Source organism: Trichechus manatus, unplaced genomic scaffold, assembly GCF_000243295.1.
Source record: "Trichechus manatus latirostris isolate Lorelei unplaced genomic scaffold, TriManLat1.0 scaffold00040, whole genome shotgun sequence".
Classification (NCBI taxonomy): Eukaryota; Metazoa; Chordata; class Mammalia; order Sirenia; family Trichechidae; genus Trichechus; species Trichechus manatus.
This window is the reverse complement of record NW_004443976.1, coordinates 9,736,982-9,759,986: the sequence shown is the minus strand read 5'-3', so window position 1 is coordinate 9,759,986 and position 23,005 is coordinate 9,736,982. Positions and strand designations below refer to the sequence as shown.

The window sequence follows — 23,005 nt, the reverse complement described above, 5'->3', positions numbered from 1 at the left end:
TTCTGGTTGTATTTCTGCTAAGACTGATTTGTTAGTTCTTCTGGCATCCAAGATATATTCAATATTCTTTGCCCACGCCACGATGGAAATGCGTCAGTTCTTCTTTCTGTTTCATTGTCCATCTTTCACATGCATATGAGGCAGTTGAAAAGAACATGGCTTGGGTCAGGTGCACCTTAGTCCATCAAAGTGACATCTTTGCCTTTTAAAACTTTAGAGAGGTCTTTGGCAGCACTAGTAAGTGTGATTAAACTTTAATCTCTGTCTTTTCCCCCACAGATCTTCCTTGACCTGCCCCCACTGCCTGAAACAGAGCAACACCTTCGATCCTTTCCTGTGTGTGTCGCTACCCATCCCTTTACGCCAGACCAGGTATGTGGGTGTCTCAGCACACCCAGAGAGCTCGGCTTCATGCATGCTCATCACTTCATGCGTACCTTGCAGCTGCAGTGTTCTCTCTTTTGCTTCTCAGCCAGCATTTCTCTAGAAATTTGTCTTGTAGCTGGGTAATGTTGAGTTGTCCTCAGCCAGCATTTCCCTAGAAATTTGTCTTGTAGCTGGGTAATGTTGTTAGATGTGACAATTAAAGTGAAAGGTTACCGTGTCCCTTCGTTAGCTGAGAAACAAAATATAAACAGATTGGTTTTGTTCATCAGCACCATTGCCAGGCTTGCATCTTTGGCCCATTCAGAAATTGGCACTGGCCAATTAGGATCGCTTGGTCAGACAGGGGCAAACCAGAGAAAATCTGTCGCCACCTAATTTTCCTTGCTTTATTTTCAAATCTTTTTCTTCTTTGTGAAGGTATAGAAAACAGGCCTTTCCAGGGAGCAAAGAAAAAAGAAAAGGGTTGTGGGGGGAGATAAGGAAAAGAAAAGAGGAGATAGGGTTGGGTAAGAGGTGTGGGGCCTTGGATCTCTAACAGTAAGGAGGATGTAGAGGCCCAAGTCTTAGCAATGGCCATTGTGGCAACCGGCCGATGTCAATGTCATGAAATTCTAGTGAGCTCCTACCCTGTATGAAGGACCTTCACTGGCATTAAGATGGAGGCATTTCTTCTTTCCACCACCCGTCTGTTAGTTTGTTGCACTGTGGTGGCTTGCCTGTTGCTGTGATGCTGGAAGCTACGCCACCAGTATTTCAAATACTAGCGGGGTCACCCATGGTGGACAGGTTTGAGTAGAGCTTCCAGACTAGGACAGACTAGGAAGAAAGGCCTGGTGATCTGAAAATTAGCCAATGAAAACCCTATGGATCAGAACAGAATATTGTCTGACTGGACTCCAATGTGCCAATGATCATGAAGATGGTGTAGGACCAGGCAGTGTTTTGTTCTGCTGCACACAGTGTTGCCGCGAGTCAGAGTCGACTTGATGGCCGCTAACAAGAACGACAACAATGACAACAACAGCAACATTTCTTCTTTGAGTTAGGAAACAGAACCCAGAAGACAGTGGCAACTTTGCTTACTCCAGCCCCACTTCTCCCCTGCTCTCTCACCGCTGTCTGCTGTGGTCAGACTGGTCACCTTCGCTTCTGTCCTATGTAGCTTGGTTTCCTGGTAACCTGCCTCATTGTCGAAGGTACTTCCCATCTCCATCACTACCATTTCTCTTGTCCTCTACCCACTGAAATCCTGCATTTTTAAGATGCAGCTGAGGACATGACCTCTTCATAAAGCCTTCCTTGGCAACTTAACCCTTTCTGCTCTGAAATCCTGTGCTACTGATCGTCTGCGCCACAAATATAACACTGGCTCATGCTCTCATCATCAAGGACACCATCAGATATTGTCGACGGATAGATGTGCCCGAAGATTCCTGGCCTGATGCAGAATAGCGCAGTGGTTAGGCTCACTGATGCTGGAGCCAGACCACCGGGGTTGAAATCCCAGCCCTACTAATGAGCTGTATGACTTGTATAATTTCTTAACCTCTCTGTGCCTCAGTTTGCTCGTCTGTAAATAAGGAGACGGATAGTACCTACTTCAGAGGGTTGGGGTGAGAATTGAAAGAGTACATCTACTGTGGAGAACAGGAGAAACAGTAGCTGGAGGAGTGAGTCTTGGGTGCTGGTGGGGGTAGTAGGAAGTGGAACTAGAGAAAGGGTCTAGAGAAATTGAGGGCAAAATGGCTATGTCCCAATGTTGTCGTTAGGTGCTGTTGAGTCGATTCCAACTCATAGTAACCCCACACGTCTGAGCACAACTGTCCCATAGAGTTTCCTAGGCTGTAATCTTTATGGAAGCCGATCACCAGGTCTTTCTCTGTTGGAGCCACTGGGTGGGTTCAAACTGCCAACCTTTCGGTTAGCAGCTGGGTGCTTAACCAGTGCGCCACCAGGGCTCAATACCCAGCGAGAATTTCAGTAAGGAGAGCATCATTAATAGTGTTGAATTGTACTGGAAGAAGCAGCCTGACTGCTTTACATTTCAAACTTCCTTTGCTTTTGCTCAAGATTATCAATTTATCAAATTGATCCTTCAGATTATAGATCTGTATGGTGATTCTTAATCAAATATTCCCCCCGCCTTTTTTTTAACTCACTGGAAAAGCACTCTCAGCTGAGACCCTGGGAAATTTGGCTCTCCACTGCCACCTGGTGACAGTATACCTAGGGTGCGGGACACAACCGGGAAGCAGAGATTAGTCTAAGTGCTGAACTCCGCCCAGTGTCAATGGTGTTAGTTTTGTGACAGTTCCTGTCAGTCCTTTAAGGATGTGGCCCTCTTCCTATTTTCCAGATTCTTGAGCATCATCTTGGTCTTCCCATCTAAGAGCCAGCGGTTCGTGCGGGTTGGCCTGGCTGTGCCGATCCTCAGCACAGTGGCAGCTCTGAGGAAGATGGTTGCAGACGAAGGCAACATCCCTGCAGACGAGGTGTGGTGGAATTACACTTCCATGAGGGCCGGTCACCGGACGGTGGGGTGTTTACTTGGCCAGCCACCTAGGCTGTTAGGCTAATGTGTGATTCCAGGTGACTCCAGTGTGACTCATGGATTTCTGTTTGATTAGCATCTGGGGCCTGTGATGACAGGGCCTTGGCCTCTCCCTGCATTACACAGAATGACCAGAAAAGGACACTTTTGTCTTCCAAGATGATGATGATTATGATCGTAATCATTCTAATAAGACCCAACCCTCCATAGGGCTCACTATGTGTTGTGCACTATTCTTTGAACTTTATATTCCTAGGCAGTTTAGTTCTCACAGCCACCTGTGAAATAGATGTTACAATTATTCCCATTTTACCAATGAGGGAAAAAGAGGCGGTGAGAAGTCAAGTGACTTGCCCCAAGGTCACACAGCCAGTAAGTGGCTGAGGCAAGATTTGGATGTAGATGGTTTGATTTCAGAGCCTGAGCTACTCTTCTGTATTTTCACTCCTAAGAAAACAGACCAGGATACTAAAGGGAGGATAAAAGGAATTCGAGAACAACTGAGAGAACGGAGGGTGCTTAGCATGAGAGAGGAGACTTGGGGGAAGCTGGGATGGCTCTCTTCTTTTTTTTTTAAAGGGGTCTTGGTGACAGGATGGATTCACTATAACTTTAGGGCACAGAGCTCATAGCAGGGCCCCCCACTACGGGTAAGGGGAGGGCTTCTAATTGCCATTCAGTCACTTGGGAGCTTTCTGACCTTGGACAAAGTAAGTGATTGAATCTCTGTTTCTTTAACTATAAGATGGAAATAGTCACTTCCCTGCCTAGCTCATGGGATATTTTTAAGTTAAAAAAAATTTTTTTTTTTGTTAAGGTATAAAACATACAATAAAGTGTAATATGTCTTAAAATTATATAGTATTGAATTTTCTCAGATGTACACATCTGTGTAACTACCATGGGCATCAAGCATTTCCATCATCTCTGCAGGCTCCTTCCTGCCCCCACCCAGTCCATTCCTCTGACCTCTACCGTCACCTCCTAGAATCTTCATGAGGATCAAATGGAAAAATATTTATCTATATTCCTTTGTAAACTCTACAGTACTCTACAGGGACCTGTTGAGAGAGAGAGAGTAGAACAGTGGGTGAGAGCGCTTGGGAAAAAATGGCAGTAATAAAAGATCAAAATGAGGACATCTGTGAGAGGTCAAGTGTAAATAATGGAGTAGAAGGACACTCAGGAGTTTGAGAGGTATGATGTATTTGTTGGAGTCCCTGGGTGGCGCAACCGATTAAGCATTAAGCGCTTGACTACTAGCCAAAAAGTTGGCGGTTCAAACCCACCCAGAGGTGCCTTGGAAGACAGGGCTGGTGATCTGCTTCTGAAAGGTCACAGCCTTGAAAACCCTGTGGACCAGTTCTACTCTGCAACATGGGATTGCCTTGAGTTAGAGTTGACTCATTCCATGGCAACTAACAGCAACAACAACATGTGCTTGTTCAGGGAGATATTTGGCTGGAACTTAAAAGCTATTTTGATTTTTTTAACTGGCCAGGTCATTCCACTTATTACCTATGAGCCCTGGTGGCATAGTGGTTAAGATCTTGGCTGCTAACCAAAAAGGTCAGCAGTTCAAATCCACTAGTCGCTCCTTGGAAACCCTCTGTCCTGTAGGATCACTATGAGTTGGAAGTGACTCCACGACACCTAACAACTATGATCACACTTTCTTTTTCCTTCTCCCCCCAACGCTTTGATGATATTCCGTTGTTGCAGTTGACATGTCTTTGATCAATCTAATTGTTATACCTACTGTGTTTCCTTAACTAAAAATAAGGAAGCACTTAGTCAAAAGGAAGGAAAGGGCAAAGAGGGCTGTAAGACTGTCAGCCACTTTCAGAATTATTGTTTGCTAAGTTCTCTTTGAGAAAACAAGAAGGAAAATGATCCTCCTCATTCTAGGTGATCTTGGTGGAACTGCATCCCAGTGGATTCCATCGGTCCTTCTTTGATGAGGACGACTTGAATACCATTGCAGAGGGAGACAATGTGTATGCTTTTCACGCTCCTTCATCACCTGGCCAGGGGAAACCCTCAGGTACAATGGTGCTTTGCATCATTCTGTTGGGATATTTTGAGTTATAGGTTTGAGAGGGTACTCACTGAGGGCTAAGGTATAAGACATTTACCCTGGTCCCCACCCCCCAGGCCCCCAATATTTGGTGTAGAGATGACTGTATTAAAACTTATTTAGCTAAAATACAGTACAAGGATTCTCAAACCTTGGAGAGTATCAGAATCAACTGGGTGGCTTGTTAAAGCCGATTGCTGGGCTCCACCCACGGAGTTTCTGATTTGGTGCATCTGGCATGGGATCCAAACGTCTGCATAATAACAAGTTCCCAGGTAATGCTGATGCTGCTGGTCCTGGGGACCATACTGTAAGACTCGCCATTCAGTGTAGGTGCTGGGTGATGTCTGTCTTCAGTGTTGTTATGCTCCCAGGTCTGTGCTTTGAATAAAACTTTTACAGATTTGATCAGTAGATACAAAAGTGGGAGTTAGTAACTTTTTGCTAACAGTTCACTTCCAAAAGCCTACTCTCCCTAAACTTTGGGTTAGCTAAAGTGGTCCATTTCTGACAGTCTTTCCTTGCTGGTCAGTATACATTTTGGACCAATTAAACAGTCAAGAAGACCCATGTTTAAAGGCTTCTGTGACAATGTTATCAAATTCCCTGATGACTCCTATGCCCTGGCCCCATACTCTCAGCCTGGAGGTCTTCAGGTGCTGCAAGTCTACAGGGTTATTCAGGGCATGGAAACTAACTAGACGTGACTGACCCTGATTATGTTATAACTCATTTCACATTCCATCACAGGGGGCACATCTTTGCCTTGAAAGCCAAAGTTTCAGAACTGACAGGGAGTTGAGGGTAGTCCATCATTTGCCTTACTTCTTCAGTGGTGAAGATCCTCACCTTCTGTGTTCTTCTTATGTTGGCTTTCTAAGAGAGAGGCTGCTCTGGGGCTCTCTGATCAAGGCAAAAAAGCAACCAAAACCATTTTGGAGTATTTGTCAGATTGCCTTTGAAAGTGTTAATTAAATCCCTGCCCTTATTGGAAAAGGATTGACTGACCACAACTGCAGATTAACCGCCATGTGTGTGATTTTTGTATGCCAGGTGACCCAGGAGCCAGACCCTTCTTATATCCTTTCCTGAAGCCCTCTAGTGTTGTCCCACTGGTGGCTCATAGATGCTCAAAGGCAAACAGGGGTTAGAGAGACTAAGGTTCTGACCCAGGAACAGATCCTTGAAGAATGCAAACTCAACCCTCTCTCTTCCAGTTCATCCATCTGGTCGGCCGGTCTCCCCCCGCTTGGCAACCCATGAAGGCCAGCAAGAGAACAAGGTGCTAATCCTCTTCTGTAACTTGGTGGGGTCAGGGCAGCAGGCTAGCAGGTATGTGTAGCTCATCCTTTTTATTATTTTTTTTTAAATGTGATATCTGAGATTTTTGACATGTACTTGGGATTCTGTCTAGAGTGATTCTAATTTGATAAAATGCAACATATTCCCAAGTGAGGGCAGTAGTGTTTCAGTGGTAAAATTCTTGCCTTCCATGCGGGAGACCTGTGTTCAATTCCCGGCCAATGCACTTCACGCACAGCCACCACCCATCTGTCAGTGGAGGCTTGTGTGTTGCTATGATGCTGAACAGGTTTCAGCAGAACTTCCAGACTAACGATGGACTAGGAGGAATGGTCTGGTGATTTACTTCTGAAAATCAGCCAATGAAAACCCTATGGATCACAGAGGTTTGATCTGCTTTTGGTCATGGGGATGGCACAGGGCAGCGTTTTGTTCCGTTGTTCATGGGGTTGCCATGAGTCGGGGGCCTACTTGATGGCCGCCCACCACAACAACGTATTCCCAAGTAATAAACCAGGAACTGGAGGTAGAGTACTTTCTGATCAGGAGGATCAAAAATATCTGCCTTAAGCAGATGGCTAATATCATCCTTAACAATTAAACATTGGAGGTTTTCCTGTTAATTGCAGAAGCAAGATTCCTGCTCTCACCATTAATATTTTATATTATGTTTATATTTATAATATAAATTTTATATTATGTCCCTTACAATATACTATAAGGGAGTACAACAAGACAAGGAAAACAGAGCTGGTTAAAAGGAAAGAGGACCCCTGGTGGCACAGAGGTTAAGAGTTTGGTTGCCAACCAAAAGGTCTGTAGTTCAAATCCACCAGCCACTCTTTGGAAACCCTATGGGCAGTTCTACTGTGTCCTGTAGGGTTGCTATGAGTTGGAATCAACTCAGCAGCAACCGGTATAAGGAAAGAGGAGATAAAATTATCAGTATTTGTAGATTATATGATTGTCTAGAAAACCAAGGACTGGAAAGTGATTAGAACCAATGAAAGGGTTCAAGAAAGTGACTGATTACATCACAACTGTACAAACCCAGATAGCTTTCTTACATAGTTCGAATAAAGTTCAAAAGATAGAATTCCAATAAAAAGTTGTAGATTGAGAAAATGTTTCTCAAATTTATCTGAAATAAACTGGTAAGAATACCCAGAAAATATGGAAGGGTGGGGTGGGGGAAGAGGGATTGTACTGTTAAACAGAATAAACTTTTAGTTAATATATTGCGATATGGTCAGAAGAATATACAATTAATCAAAAGAACAGAATAGGCCAAACTGTATGTAAGTTTTTATCCTATAATGAAAAAGATGTTTCATACTACTAGGGAATGAATGAATTATTTAATAAGTGAGGCTGGGCTAATTGATGTTTTTCTTTTTAAATAATCATTCTTTTACTCCCACCATAAATTCCCATATATAAATTCCAGGTTGGTTAGAGAGATAATTATAAAAAAGGAAAGCTTAAAATAACTTTCTGAAGACAATATAAGGGAATATTTATGTCTTTGGGTAGGGGGCTATTTTAGTACCTAAGATAGGGAGCTATAAAGGAAAAAATTAAATGTATTTAAAATATCAAATTTGAAACTAGAGGCAAATTTGAAAGGCAGAGGACAAATGACAAAAAATATTTACACCATGTGACAGGTGAAGGCTTGTGACCTATCATAGAAAACCTAGCTCTCTCAAATTATTAAGAAAGGGACAAGCGCACTTAGAAATATGAGTCACAAAGATTAACAACAGTTCACAGGAGAAATACAAGCATAGGTTAATATATTCAGCTTCATTAGTAGTAGAAGAAATTCTGTTTGCAATAGCAAGATACCATTCTTAACCCTTTAGGTTGTTAAAGAATTTTTGAAAATTAATGATACTCATTCTGGGGAAGAGACCAGGGAATCTGGTACTGACCTTACTGGTAAATTGGTATGACTTTTCTGGAGGACGATTAAAAATTTGGCCTTGCATTTCTACTTCTGGAAATTTATCCTAAAGAAACAATTGGTCAGGTGCACTCAAAGATGTAGGTAGAAGAACATATGGAGCTCCTGAAATAAACAAGTATTGTTTAAATAAAAACTCTGAAGCCACCTGCATGCCTAGCAATAGAGCGTTAGTTAAATAAACTGATCTGTCCATACAATGAATGCCTAGTGCCCTTGCCCATACAGACATTCCACCTCATGTTTGGACTGTGTTTTACCAAAGTTTACCCAACAGTTTCACATTCTTACCTCATTGGATCCTCACCACAACCTCATGTGGTGTGGCCGGGGAGCAGTGAGTGGCTCCGTGATCCATCCAGAGGCGCCCGTGATAGAGCTAGGATTGACAGCCACATTCATATACAGTGTTCTTAGCACTGCAACCTCACTGCTGAATGCTTATGAATCTGGGATGTGGAAAATATGCTCAGTTATGAAAATATTCCTGAGACACAAAACTGACACTTATGTCAACTGGACTGGGTTCCCTTTGGGTTTATCTCTGCCTTGCTTTCCTCTCGTTCCATTGTTCTCTTACTCTTCGTCTCTACTGTAACCAGTTGCCCTTCAGTTGACTCCCGACTCATGATGACCCCATGTTTGTCAGAGTAGAACTGTGCTCCATAGGGTTTTCAGTGGCTGATATTTTGGAGGTAGGTTGTCAGGTCTTCTGGAAGACCTCTAACGTTTCAGTTAGCAGCCCAGGCATTACGTTTGCACAACCCAGGGACTCTCTCTACTGTAGGGAAGAGAATTTATCAGCCAGTTGATCATTTAGGAATGGTGTATTTACACTGCAATGTCTCCTTGGTTTTGTGTCTTTGGGCCTCTGTTTACATCCTAATGTCTCCATTTAGGAGACCGTGGGTGGCACAAATGCTTAAATGCTTGACTTCTAGCCAAAAAGTTGGGTGGTTCGAACCCATCAGAGGCACCTCAGAAGACAGGCCTGGTGATCTGCTTCGAAAAGTCACAGCCTTGAAAACCCTATGGAGCAGTTCTACTCTATACACATGGGGTCACCATGAGCCAGTTGACTCGATTGCAACTGGTCTCCATTTGTAATGGGGATTGTGTGACCCGGGTATATGGTTGGCAGTTATGCATTGAGCACCTACTGTGTACAAAGCCTTGTATTTCATGCTTAACTCTTCCATCATCCAACTGAGAGGAGTCCAAACACTGATGATTGTTGGATATATATTTTTTTCCTTTACTGAAATTACCTGTTTTCCTTGGGATTTCAGGTTTGGGCCACCTTTCCTGGTGAGGGAAGACAGAGGCGTTTCCTGGCCCCAGCTCCAGCAGTGTATTCTCAGTAAAGTCTGCTATCTCATGAAGAGTGAGGCCCCCATGCAGTTGGGTGTGTGTGTGTGTGTGTGGTGCGTGCGTGTGTGGTACGTGTGTGTGTGTGTGGTGTGTGTGGGTGTGGTATGTATGTGTGTAAGGAGTAGGGGGTGAGGATTCCAGGCGTAGCTTATGAGAGGGAATTTGCTATCTATGAGAGTGCCCCCATTGGCTCATACAACAACTTTAATTTATGCTCCAGGAAGTAACCATTTTATGACCTGTAGTATTTTACTCTTTGTGGCATTACAAAACACCTTTCATGGGATGGAGCTTTTTCTTGTTACATCTTTCAAAACACTATTGGGCTAATGAGTGGGGTTTACATAGTTAACTCTCAGTTTTGTATATTTATGGCTTTTCATATTTTTTTTTTGAGGATAGTATATTGTAATAAATTGTAACTTATACATTTGGAACAAAAATTACAAGAGACTGAGATATAATTTTTGTGGAAAAATAAAATTGATGATTATGCCCAAATATAAAAGTCTAGGTATTAAAATAACATTGTCCAGTTTTCGAAAAGCTGAACAAAAACTCAAGGGAAAACACCTCCTTTGCCTTGTTCATTTATTTATTCTTAGACTGATAGTTTCTAAATAATAATAAAAAAAATACATCCTAAAATCATTACTTTTAGCCCATATAGTATCAGAAACTATTTTGATGCCTGCTTGACACAGAAGATGTTGAATTTTTCGGGAACAGTCCAATAAGACCCAAATTTTGTTTCCCCCAACTAGTAAGGTCCCTGCGGGGCACAAACGATTTGTGCTTGACTACTAACCTAAAGATTGGCAGTTCGAATCTACCCAGCGACACCATGGAAGAAAGTCCTGGAGATCTGCTTCTGTAAAGTTTAGGGCCAAGAAAACTTTATGGAGCAGTTCTACTCTGTAACATGCGGTGTTGCCATGAGTCAGGATCGATCAACAGCAATGGGTTCGGTTTCTTCTTTTCTTTTTTTTTGGTATTCTCTTAGTAAGAGCTTTGCATTTGGGGGATATACCAAACTTATTTCAGAGATTAATCCTCACAATAAGTTCCTTCCTGCTCAGGGAAAACCTCGAGTTTGATTCAGGATTTATACCAAATATCACTTCATTAAACACTTTCCCACCTTTATTGCTAAAGGGTTCTGCTGTATGTCCTGCACAGCGGATCTGTCAGAGTGCCAGAATTAGAAACTCTCACTTCTTCACAAGTAGGTCAGAGTACCTAGTAATAGCTTCTAGCCATCCTCCAGCCGTTGTGCTCCCTATTGTTGAAATTGAATAAAACCATTTTCATGTGAACATGCAGTTCAACGGTCCTTGATCTTCACCTGCTGTAAAAATGGCAAGGAGGCAGTGTCGTCGTCGGACCTCTTTGTTGAACTTCACAAGGGGGAAGAATCAAGGTCATCAGCCCATGGCTGATTCCTGTGAGGCAGAGGTCAGAAATGCCTCCTGTCTCCAACCTTGTTACCAATTCTGGCACCAACTGTCCCTCCCACGGCACTCTCTACTTCTTCTCTGGGTTCAACGATTCATTGCAATGGCCACACAGAACTCACAGACCATACTTAGAGTTATGGGGTTTGTTCAGGAAGTAACAGGTTACAATTCAGGATCAGGAACGGCTCAGGATACAGTTCTTTGATCAGGATAGCTTCTCAGCTGTGCCCACAGGCACAGCTCTCTCTGGCCCTTGGCCCCTCGGCTCCTCGACCCCTTGGCCCGGCTTCTGCCCTGCTCTGGCAAATGTTACAAAGCTCTTTAGCTCTACCAATAAGTGCCCAGAGGCACCTCGCTCCACCAGTAAGCCTCGGCCCGAAGGCACTCAGCTCTCTCGCTCTGTGGGTCAGTACACCCACTGTAACTGCCTTGCTCTGTGAACTGGGAAGCCCACTGTACTGTCTCGTGCCAGTCTCCTGGTTCTGCTGCCACTGTTTGTCTGCTGCCGCTTCCCACCACCTTGCACTGTCTCTGACTCCTGGGTCTAGGAAGTTCTCAGTGCAGGGACCTTGGGTCCAAAGAACATACTCTGCTCCTGTCTCTTCTTGGTGGTAGTGAGGGCCCTCATTTCTGCTTCTGGGATGGCTCATTTTAAGCTTAGTAGGATGGCAAAACTGACCAATCTCCTCGCTCGGGTTCAGTACACCTTATTTGCATGGTCTCACCCCCCCCCCCCAGGGTTCCACAGAACTTATTTGCATTATTAGCAAGCTATCCAATCCCCTTGGTGGGCTACAAACATCTTATTTGCATAGTCCCACACGATCATTGTGTAGGAGTCACAAAGACTATGGCTAGAAGGGCCATATTAATTAATTTACTGCACTACAGGCCACCCTCTGGCTCTTCTAGCCATTGGCCCTTTCGTACTTGAAGGATTAAGTTACCCCTCCCAATCATTTCACCAGTCAAAAACAGTCATTAACAATAAATAAGTCCTTCAGTAGGGCAAAGCGTTCGGGGTGAGGTTACTCAGGTACCCACCATTGAGGTCTGCTGCCGGTGTCCATGAGATCTGGTCAGCTTCTCCAAGAGTTGTCTCAGATTCATGCTTTGTAGCCCCTGATCAAATTTAACTGAGAGAAGATTATTCCGTTGGTCTGAGCCTCTCTCAAGGTATCAGCATAATGTTAGATTTCCCCCACGGCATAACTCATTTATTCATTCCTTTACCTTCGGCTATTATTTTTCCTTCCTTCCATTTGTCATTTATTTTTACCCAAATTTTTGCACCTTAGGAAGGGACATCAGGTTCAGATGCTGTGCCAGTCCAGGTTGCTGGTAGCGAGACCAGTCTAGCAAGTGCTTCCCCCTCCATCCACTCCCATTCATGTTGGATAGGGTTACATAGGGACAATGCTAGTGGTTGTACTAGTGCCTATCTCTACTACTAGGCAATATGGCAATATTCACTGTCAACCCCAATTTTGCCAGATGGTGTGAAGGTACATTCTATCCCATCAGGCCCTTAGGAATTCTGGCACACAGTTCAGGGATATAGTTACAGTCTCTTGCTTAGGGATCACCCCTTGTTCTGGCACCCACAGCTACATCCCTGGTCCTGGGACCACAGTATCTGGCAAGAAAAAAGCAATTTTAAGTCATGTGGGGAAGAACTATACAGTGGCACCAGCATCCTCCCCACTCCCTCTTCCCCAGATCCCCCAAAGAAGCATAGGAATCTGTCTAGTGGTGATCCTTTGCCCCCTCATGTTGAGTGTGAGCACACACTCATGAAGGTGTGTGAGCCAGCCCTTCATACCTTTATCTCCCCTTATTTTAGATAATAAATGTTTCAACTGCCCATTCCAATTCTCTATCAAACCATCACTCTGAGGGTGGTATGCAATATGGTACATCCATTTAATATGATGTTTCTTGGCCCATTGCTGCACCCTGTGGGCTGTAAAGTGTGTTCCTTGGTCTGATGAAATGACACTCAGTGGCCCAAATTGATACAATATCTTATGTTCCAATCCCTTAACAGTGTTTTTGGCATTTACATCTGTCACGGGATATACAAAGCCCAGTCCAAAGTAAATATCTATTCCTGTGAGGACCCATTTGTAGCCACCTGGTGCCATTGGCATCATTGGTCTGATATAATCAACTTGCCAATATAATCAGCCATGTGCAGGGCCTTCCTCCTGGGGAATCTACCCCATAGCCATCTGCAACCTCTGTCTTTCTTGCTGGCAGACAGAGCAGTCCTTACTGGCATTTTGTGCCTCAACAGGTGCAACAGGGATGTGTCTAGATTCAGTCCAGCTCAGCATTGCTGCAGCACCCCCATGTATGCTCATTTCATGGACCCAATTGGCTACCACAAGTGAGCATACCAACAGGTCCACTTGCTGATTCCAGTCACCTTCCAGTCCAAGAAAGGGGTTCTTCTGATAGGCATCGACATGTCCTACTCTAATACATCCTCTAAATTCCCAGAATGCTTTCCATAGATCTATTCTCCACACGGGTGTCCCCTTAATAAGTCCAACTTTCCATCACTCATTTGCCTGACCATATAGCCAGTCCATTGGCCATTGCCCATGAATCAATAAAAATCCAAACATATGGGCTCTTACCATTGTCCAATTCTTCCATCATGGCTAGGAAGACAGCATGCAGTTCAGCACATTGAGCTGAATTGTTCTTACCTTCTTTAATTAGGGTCTTTCCATCTGCTGGTCTCAGTGCAGCAGCTTTCCACATCAAATGTTGTCGATGTACCCTGGAACTGCCATCCATGAACCAAGCAGCCTTCTGCTAGTCAGCAGAAAGTTGTTCATAGGGCACTTTCCATGTAGAAATGGGCTCTGGCAGCTTCTCAGGCAGTTCCAGGGTAGGACCTATGGGAAAAGAGACTACCTGCCTGTGGATATGGTGGGTGTCTCCCTGCATTCCCCTAGTAGCTTGTTCTTGTATGAACCATTTCCATTTTATTATGAAACTATTTTGGACACCGCCTTCCTTATTAGAGTGTTTCTCTGACATCACCCAAGACATGATGATTTTATGTCCTCCTGTCATTGAGGCGGTCTCATTCAACACCCAACAGCAGGCGAGTAATTACTTTTCAAATGGCATGTACTGTGATGCAGCATCTGGAAGCTTTCTAGTCCAGAATCCCAGTGGTCGCTGTAGGGCGGTGTTCTCAGGTTTTTGCCATAAGCTCCAGTCTCACATGTGGCAGACACCCCCCAAATCATGTCTGAATGTGGATCATAAGGGCCTAAAGGCAGGGAGGGTGAGACCGCTTTCTTTAGGGCATAGACATAGCCTGCTGTTGCTCTGGCCCCCATTCGGACACGGTTTTCTTCTGAGTGGTTTTATGGATCAAAGCCAGCAGTATTCCCAGATGTGGAATATGCATTCTCCAAAATCCAAATAGACCAACCAAATGCTGGGCCTCTTGCTTAGTCTTGGGAGGAGGTAGCGCCAGCAACTTATTCTTGGTTGCCTGCAGAATGTCATAGTTGGCTCCTACCCAAGTTATTCCCAAGAATTTCACCATTTGGCAGGGCCCTGGATCTTTGCTGGATTTATTAACCAGCCTGTGTTGGTCATGTGGGCCACCACTGTATTTAAATAAGCCCTAGCCTTTTCTTCAGTGTTTGATATTAACAATATATCGTCAATATAATATATCATTACACTTGAGATCTGCACCAAGTCCAAGTCTCTTCTAACTAAACTATGATAGTAAGCCAGTGAGTGAATTCACGTAACTTTGTGGCAATACAATGAAAGTAAATTGGGATCCTTCCCATATAAAAGCAAACTGCAGCTGGCTCTTCTGAGATTGGGATTGAGAAAAAGGCATTTGCAAGCTCAGTTACTGAGTACCAGTCTCCTTTGGCCTGCTGTATTTTCTGCACCATTGATACCATGTCTGGAACAGCTGAAACCACAAGTGGCACTACTTGATTCAGGCTTTGATAGTCTACTGTTATCCTCCATGAGCCATCTGCCTTTTTCATGGGCTATACAGGGGTTGTTGAACACAGAATTTGTTGGCACCAGCACTCCAGCATTAAGCATGTCCTTAATCAAAGCAGTAATTTCCTTTTGTCCACCTGGTATCCTTACTGTTTTAAATTAACAAAACCTGAGTGGGTTTGGGCACTTCTAATGGTTCTCATTTAGCATGTCCAGTCAATACTGGCCTAAAGGCAGACTTACATGCCTTCAGTTTACAATATCAGATAGAGGGACTGTTCCCCAATTAGACATAATATTCATAGCAGTAATTCATTCAGGTAAAGAGAGATGCAACTACTTCATACAAGATCTGTTTAAATCTTCCAATTTTTATCCAAACTTTCACCTTAGTTCCATCAACCGTTGCATCCCCAAATCCCCCAGTCTTACCTTAGACCCCTTTAAGACTTTATTGACAGGGTTTGGGATTACAGTACATTGGGCTCCTGTGTCCAGGAGCCCCAAGAAGGTCTCTGCCCCACCCCCAGGCCATTTTACCCACACGTGCATATGGCCTCGGGTCCCCTGCTGGGAGCTGGACCGGCCCCCTCCTCAATCCTTATCTTGATCGACTAGCTGAGCCTGTGCTTTAAATGATCCCAGGTGGGACTTCCCATTATTAAATTCTTCCTGACTGGGGTGTATAGAATGGACTTGTTTAGGCCTCTTTAACATTGGAGGACCAGTAGGAGTTTCTGTTGGGCCACCCAACCTCCTGTAGTGCTGCATTAGAACCTTTGTCTCAACTCCATCAGTATCCACTGTATTCACCCCATTTCCTGGTAACCATTTAAAAATCTCTGTCCTCCTGGGGTAAGTTCTTTCCCCATTGCCTCTTCCTATTCTGCTATGAATCATCCTCATGTTTCTTGCATCTGTAAGACCCATGCTGGGAAGCTGGGCCAACACATTCGACAAGATTTCTTGTATTGTTGCTTTGTTTTGCAGTAGCAAGGTTACATGGGGTGCCCATGTAGGAGGGGCTCCCTTGATTACCATATCTGCCATGACCTGTGTAAGGGGCATGCTCATTGGATGAATATCCCGATCACCATAAAGCCATTCCAGCATGGCTTGCATAAGCAGCACATAAGCTGCTTCCTCTGGAGTGTTCCATTGGATATTTAGAAGTGGAGAGGGGCAGTCCTTCTTAGGGTAAACAAATCTCACTGCAGATTTTATCCAGTCCACCAGGATGGCTGTCCCCTCCAGGTTAACTTGCTGTGTAACTGGATCTTGCGTCATCATTTGTGACTGTTCCATAGTGAGCTGTGTGTCATGAAACAAAATGTGTATAAATTGTTGAACGGGAAACTAATTTGCTCTGTCAACTTTCACCCAAACCACAATAAAATGTTTAAAAGAAAGAAAACTCTATGGAGCTCAGTTCTACTCTGTAACACATAGGTCACCATGAGTAGGAATCAACTCCACAGCAACGTTTTTTTTTTTTTTTTTAACAGTCCAGTCAGACGTACGAACTCTTGCAACTTCACGCTCAGGACTCTCTACAGCCTGGTTCTGATTTACCTTACCAACCTTGTGTCCCACTGCTCCCCTGCCCGCCTGATTGGCCACCACCAAAGGACTCATAGCTCTCTGAATCTATTTTGGATCATTCTGTCTTCCTGGAATTACAGTGCTTTCTTCTTCTTCCGTTGTCTGAGTTCAACCTATCTTTCATTATTTATTTATTTTTTTAAATAAGAATTTCTGCCTCTTACCTTTGTCAGATTTTGGAAGAAAATTTTATTTTTTCCAGTTGTAGCCAAGGTCATCAGTGACAACTTTAGTATCTGTTCCAGTTAAACATTTGTTATTTAAATATACTGTGTTCATTTTTTTTGGGGGGGGGGTGAGTTTCAGGTATTAAACATAGCATTAGATCACACATTAAAAGATGTAGTATGGATATTTTTAAAAACCAAAGCCTTTTATATGTCTTACTTTTTGAATACCAATTTTTTTTCTTTTTATTGTAGTTTAGATGAAGGTTTACAGAGCAGACTGGTTTCTTATTAAACAGTACACATATTCTTTTATGACACTGGTTAACAGCCCTATAACAAGTCAGCACTCTCCCTTCTCGAACTTGAGTTCCCTATTTCCAGCTTTCCTGTCATTTCCTGCCTTCTAGTCCTTGTTCCTGGGCTGGTGTGCCCCTTTAGTCATTTTTTTTATGGACCTGTCTAATCTCTGGCTGAAGGGTGAACGTCGGGAGTGGCTTCATTACTGAGTTAAAAGGGTGTCTGGGGGCCATACTCTCGGGGTTTTTCCAGTCTACGTCAGACCAGCAAGTCTGGTCTTTGAATACCAGTTCTTAAGAGAATATTCAAAATAGACTATAGAAAAAAAAATGTTTACATGTTTGAGTAATTTATGTGCCACTTAGAGTCTTAATTTAAGGCAACATAGGCACTACAGGATGACCCCTTTCCTCTATTCCATCTTGGCAGAACCTGGGGACGCTGTTCTCCATCCGGGTCGTGGGGCATTCCCTGGCCTGCAGCTACTTATCCCCGCAGGACGGTCGGCCCCTCTATCACTGGGCAGTTGACAGGTAAGGGGTGCACCAGATTCAGTAAGAGAATGAGGGTATTCTTATTTGAGTATGAGGCTTTAAGGCTATGTATTAATAAATATGTAAACATGTAAAAATGTGTGACTTTGAAGCGGTGTATCAATAAATACATAAATTAAGTATATACCTAACTTTGAGGCTGTGTGTTAATGAAACTGATTACAGTGTTGACTACTGTTGATCACTTGCCTCAGCGGTGATGGCCACCACGTCATGCGCTTTTACACATTCTGTGTTTTTAACCCTTACATCTAGACAGGCGTGTTTCGGAGATGTGCTGCACAGCTGGCTGGTGGGTGCTCCTTTAGCACCAGGTGGAGGGAGGCGAGCAGCTCAGTTGAGGCACTGCCAGCATTGGTAATTTCTGTAGGATGTTCAAGTAGGTAGCTGGGGCTGCAACGGGAGATTTGATCTGTGTCCCTGCAGTAACCCAAATCTTCAGAGCTCGAAAGCTCCCAAAGGAGTGAGCAGAGAGGGCTACGAGGCTGTTTTAGGACTAAGCCTTTGGCAGACTCAGCATCTACACAGACTTAGCCAGCACCGTATCTAAGAGACAGTTTTACTGTATACATTAATTTTCTCCAATTGCAGGCCTCCTGCCCTCTTCCATTGTGGAAATGGATGATTTGGGATCCTAAAGAAAGAGGCTTATCTCTTTCTTTAGGTCAGGATACCTGATCTTGGCTTACAGTCCTTTTGTGTATTTCTGTTTGGAAGATCAGTCCTGGGGCTGGAGGCAGACCGTTCAGCCCGCAGAGCTGTGGGCAGGATACTCTGTGTTTCCTGATGGCTTTGCTCTCTGCTCAGGGCTCTGCACCTTAGGAGGCTGGGCGGCCCCCGACACGTCAAGTTGGCCGTGGAATGGGATAGCCGTGCTAAGGAGCGGTGAGTTCAACTGAATTGCCTCCAGCAGAGGAAAGATGGGCTTTGCCTACACAAATAATCGTTCCCTGAACCCAGCATGAGTGTAAGGCAGTGTGCACATATTTCTGACGCAGTGCACGCCATTCCTCTGAGAAGCCCTAGGGAGAATGAGGATGGCGGTGGTGGTGACAGCTATGGAGCACCTACCCTGTGCAGGTGCTGCTCTGAGCACTTTTGTTGGTGGTGTTAGTGCTGTCAGGTTGGCCCCAACTCATGGCGACCCCATACACAACTGAATGAAATGCTGCCTGATTCTGTGCCATCCCCATGATCAGCTGCAGATGGGACTGTTGTGACCCATGGGGTTTTCACTGGCTGATTTTCAGGAGTAGATTGCCAGGCCTTTCTTTCTCATCTGTCTTATTCTAGAGCCTCTGCTGAAACCTGTTCAGCATCAGAACATGCAAGTCTCCACTGACAGATGGGTGGTGGCTGCACATAAAGTGCACTGGCCAGGAATCAAACCGGGTCTCCTACACGGAAGGCAAGAGTTCTACCAATGAACCACCATTGCCCTCCTGAGCACTGTACATATGTGCAGTCTATTTCATTTTCGTTACACCTGATAAAGTAGGCACTACTATAACCCACATTTTTCAGACACAGGTTCAACAATTGCTTAGTCACACAGCTTGTACATGGCAAAGCTGGGATTTGAACCCAGGCTGCCTGGCATGAGGCTGTGCTCTTAATCATCATACCTGGCTACCTCTGTAACAACAAGTGCCTCAGCCTTACTTTGCAAAAGTACCTTGTTCAGTCCAACAAGTACTTAGTGATCTCCTATGAGGTGCCAGGCCCTGTGTAGGGTGAGGAAGACAAAGGCGAATAAGCCAAGGACTTGGTCTCTCAAGGACCTGGTCAGGGAGACAGACAACTCCAGTAAAAGGGAGTGTGCGCTAAGTATGCATGAGGTGTCCCAGGAACCCTCCGGACGGGCACCTTAGCCTCCCTGGGGATGCCTTCCTCCCTGTTGCAGAGTCATAGATAAACCACCCTTGAGGGTGAGAAGCCCCCCATGCCCATCAGTTTTCTCTCCGTGCAGCCTGTTTGGGAGTCTCCAGGAGGAGCAGGTCCCGGATGCAGACAGCGTGTGGCAGCAGCAGCAAGCACACCAGCAGCCCAGCTGCACCCTGGATGAGTGTTTCCAGTTCTACACCAAGGAAGAGCAGGTCCCGCCCTGCACCCACACCCCGGTGGGAAGGGGGCTGGCTGCTTTGCGGTGGGTTGGCCGTCTGCCAGGGGGCTTCACAATCCTGGTGGCTTCCTTTCCAGCTGACCCAGGATGATGCGTGGAAGTGTCCCCATTGCAAAGTCCTCCAGCAAGGGACAGTGAAGCTGAGTCTGTGGACCCTGCCCGATATCCTCATCATCCACCTCAAAAGGTTCTGCCAAGTCGGGGAGAGAAGAAACAAGCTCTCCACGCTGGTGAAGTTTCCGCTCGCCGGCCTCAACATGGCCCCCCACGTGGCCCCAAGAAGCAGTGGCCCCCAGCCCGGGCCAGGCCCCTGTCCTTCCTGGAAGCAGCCAGCCTGCCTGCCCAACGGCTACCCGCTGGACTTCCTGTACGACTTGTATGCTGTCTGCAACCACCACGGCAGTCTCCAAGGTGGGCATTACACAGGTGAGCCTGGTCTCGGCACATGGCAGGGGTGATCATGTGTTGTGGCTGTGGGGCCAAGCACTGGGGTGCCGTGGGAAGAGCCTAGAATGCTGAGCTCACTCATGTACTCAGCGTGAGCAGAGTCCTCACTGCATACCCGGGCACATGTGAGAGGGAGGAGACCTGGCCCAAGCCACAGAACTAGGTTGGTGGTTGGAAGATAGAGTTAATTCCAGCCCAAATTTTAGATCATATCAAATACAGGATGGTAGTTGTGGGAGCTGAGAGAGTGACACTGACCCCCATCTGTGATTCAATGTAATGGGATTGGTACTTTTTATTTTTATTTTTATTCGGGTTTGGTATTTTTCATTCTATGTTGTTGTTGTTCACTGTCATTGAGTTGGCTCTGACTCGTGGTGACCTCGTGTGCAACAGAAAAAGACACTGCTGGGTCCCCCCACCATCCTCATGATCTTGGGCATGCTTGAGTCCATTGTTGTCTTCCAACTTAGGGGTCTCATCTTCCAGCACTATATTAGACAATATTCTGTTGTGATCCACAGGGTTTTTTATTGGCTAATATTTAGAAATAGATTCCTAGGCCTTTCTTCCTGGTCTATCTCAGTCTGGAAGCTCCACTGAAACCTGTCAACCTTGGATGACCCTGCTGGTATTGGAGATACTGGTAACAGAGTTTCCAGCCTCATAGCTATGCACAGGCCACCACAGTCTGACAAAACACCAGATGAGTGGTGGTTTATTCTGTTTATTCTGTGGGGTATGTTAATCCCTCTGGAGCACCTTAGAGCTGTAGACTAGTAGAAGGACAGAAACAAATAGTTGAGCAATGTTCTCAGTTGTGCCTAATTATCCTTTTCAGCACTGGAGAGAGTGTCATGACTGGCCATTTTTCTTAATTATGTTATTCCTTGTTTTTTTTCCACCCATGCCGTGAAATGGTAACAGGAAGGCTGCGCAAGGGCTACCTGGAAACAGCAGCAGCAGCAGGAAGTAGTAATTGAGTGTAACTACTGTGTAGATCATAGTGGAGACACATCCTTATGATTCAGAGAGCTTTGGACGTAGTCCCTGCCACTGGAGGAGAGTCCAGACACCCGTGGAGAGAGAAAGGACAATGCACTGCCAGACAGAGACCACACAAGTGGAAAGAGAGGTGTTGGGAGGATGGAGATATGCTGGACCGGCCTGGGCTGGTCAGGCCTAACATGATGGTATGACCAAAGCTGCTCCCACTTCACAGGCAGCCAGTTCATGCTGCTGTGCTGCTGTCCAGTTCTTCTGCAGCTGCTGATTCTAGTCTTTTCTGCCCCCGCCTGGACCAGAAGTTGGGAACTCTGGGTTTTGTCTTTAGCCAGTGGTGGGACCTTGGGAAGACCAGAGCCTGTGTTGAAGGAGTGTATATTCACCAGGAGAGGTGGGCTGCATGGAGCCTTCTTAAAACAATCAAGGCCGTCAGAATTTATCCACTGTGCAGTCCAGGGTAAGAGACTGTGCAGATGTGAGTGCAGTAGGTGTGGATCTCAGGCATCAACCTCTAGGTTATAAGGAATGTAACTTAATTTTCTGTAACCCAAATGACTCTTTCATGTCTGGCAGCTCTCTCCACCACTTCCTTGGCCATTTAAGTACCAGGCAGTCATTCTGCAACGTGGGCAGGATAGTACGTGGTTAAACCTAACATGTGTCAGTTGCTTCTCACGCTGTAGCCCCACCATATGTTTTACATAATTGCCACCATATCATAGATATATTTTTGTTTTTAATGTTTCCTCCATTTAACATGTCATAAATAAATTTGAAATATTTTAAATGAAGTCAAATAATATGGTAAGTTACCACCTACCTAAATAAGTTGACTAAGTGACTAAATATTTGACTTACTGGGTTGTGTTGTGACCTAGTATGCACATCCATTCATATGTGTGTGTGTGTGTGTGAGTTTATGTATATATACATATATGTATACAGGGAGTCTTTAACTTACGATGGGATTCCATTCCAATGACTGTTCTCATGTAAGTTGTGTACCTCTTTTTTAGTTTTCATTATTATTGCCTTTTATCATCAGTGTCTTTATAAATCATAACATTGAACATCTGCAAACGAACATCTGAGAATGATAACATCAGCAAACTATGCTGCACCACTGTATGTGGTACATACTACTAACGATAAGATGTACAAAACAAAACAAAAAACGGTCGTAAGCGCAGTTCATCGTAACTCGAATACGTCGCAAGGTGGAGACTACCTGTATACACATACATATATACATGCTAAACAAAAGTTTCAAGAGTAGTTACTACATTTGATGCACCCTGGTCTATTCTATTCTAGCATAACATAGACTATTCCACCTTTAAAAATACTTTAAAATATTTTCTTATAAGTGCACTGTGATCCACTTTATTACATAATCAGAGAAGTGCATTTGGAAGTTTCTCAGAAGAAATGGGGGGAGTGTTGACATTATTTCTTTTTTAAAAAAAAATTTTTAATTTTATTGTGCTTTAGGTGAAAGTTTACAGCTCATTAGTTTCTCATTTAAAAATTTATACACATATTGTTTTGTGACATTGGTTGCAAACCCCACAATGTGATAGCACTCTCCCCCTTTACACTCCAGGTTCCCTGTGCGTAGTATTCCATTAATCCAGTTCTTGTCCCTTCCTGCATTCTTATCTTGCTTTTGGGCAACTCCTGCCCATTTGGTCTCATATATTT

General features: G+C 44.5%; 1 protein-coding gene across 1 annotated transcript in view; it reads left to right on the top strand.

The window, feature by feature from the left end:
* The window catches only part of USP43 (ubiquitin specific peptidase 43), a 77,733-nt gene that overhangs the window by 25,607 nt on the left and 29,121 nt on the right, over positions 1–23,005 (top strand). The window contains exons 4-12 of the mRNA XM_004376200.2: positions 280–372; positions 2,744–2,879; positions 4,847–4,982; positions 6,233–6,347; positions 9,573–9,690; positions 17,606–17,709; positions 18,538–18,615; positions 19,700–19,826; positions 19,930–20,278. Of these exons, the coding sequence (XP_004376257.1) occupies positions 280–372; positions 2,744–2,879; positions 4,847–4,982; positions 6,233–6,347; positions 9,573–9,690; positions 17,606–17,709; positions 18,538–18,615; positions 19,700–19,826; positions 19,930–20,278 (1,256 nt within the window). The remainder of the gene's footprint in view (positions 1–279; positions 373–2,743; positions 2,880–4,846; positions 4,983–6,232; positions 6,348–9,572; positions 9,691–17,605; positions 17,710–18,537; positions 18,616–19,699; positions 19,827–19,929; positions 20,279–23,005) is intronic.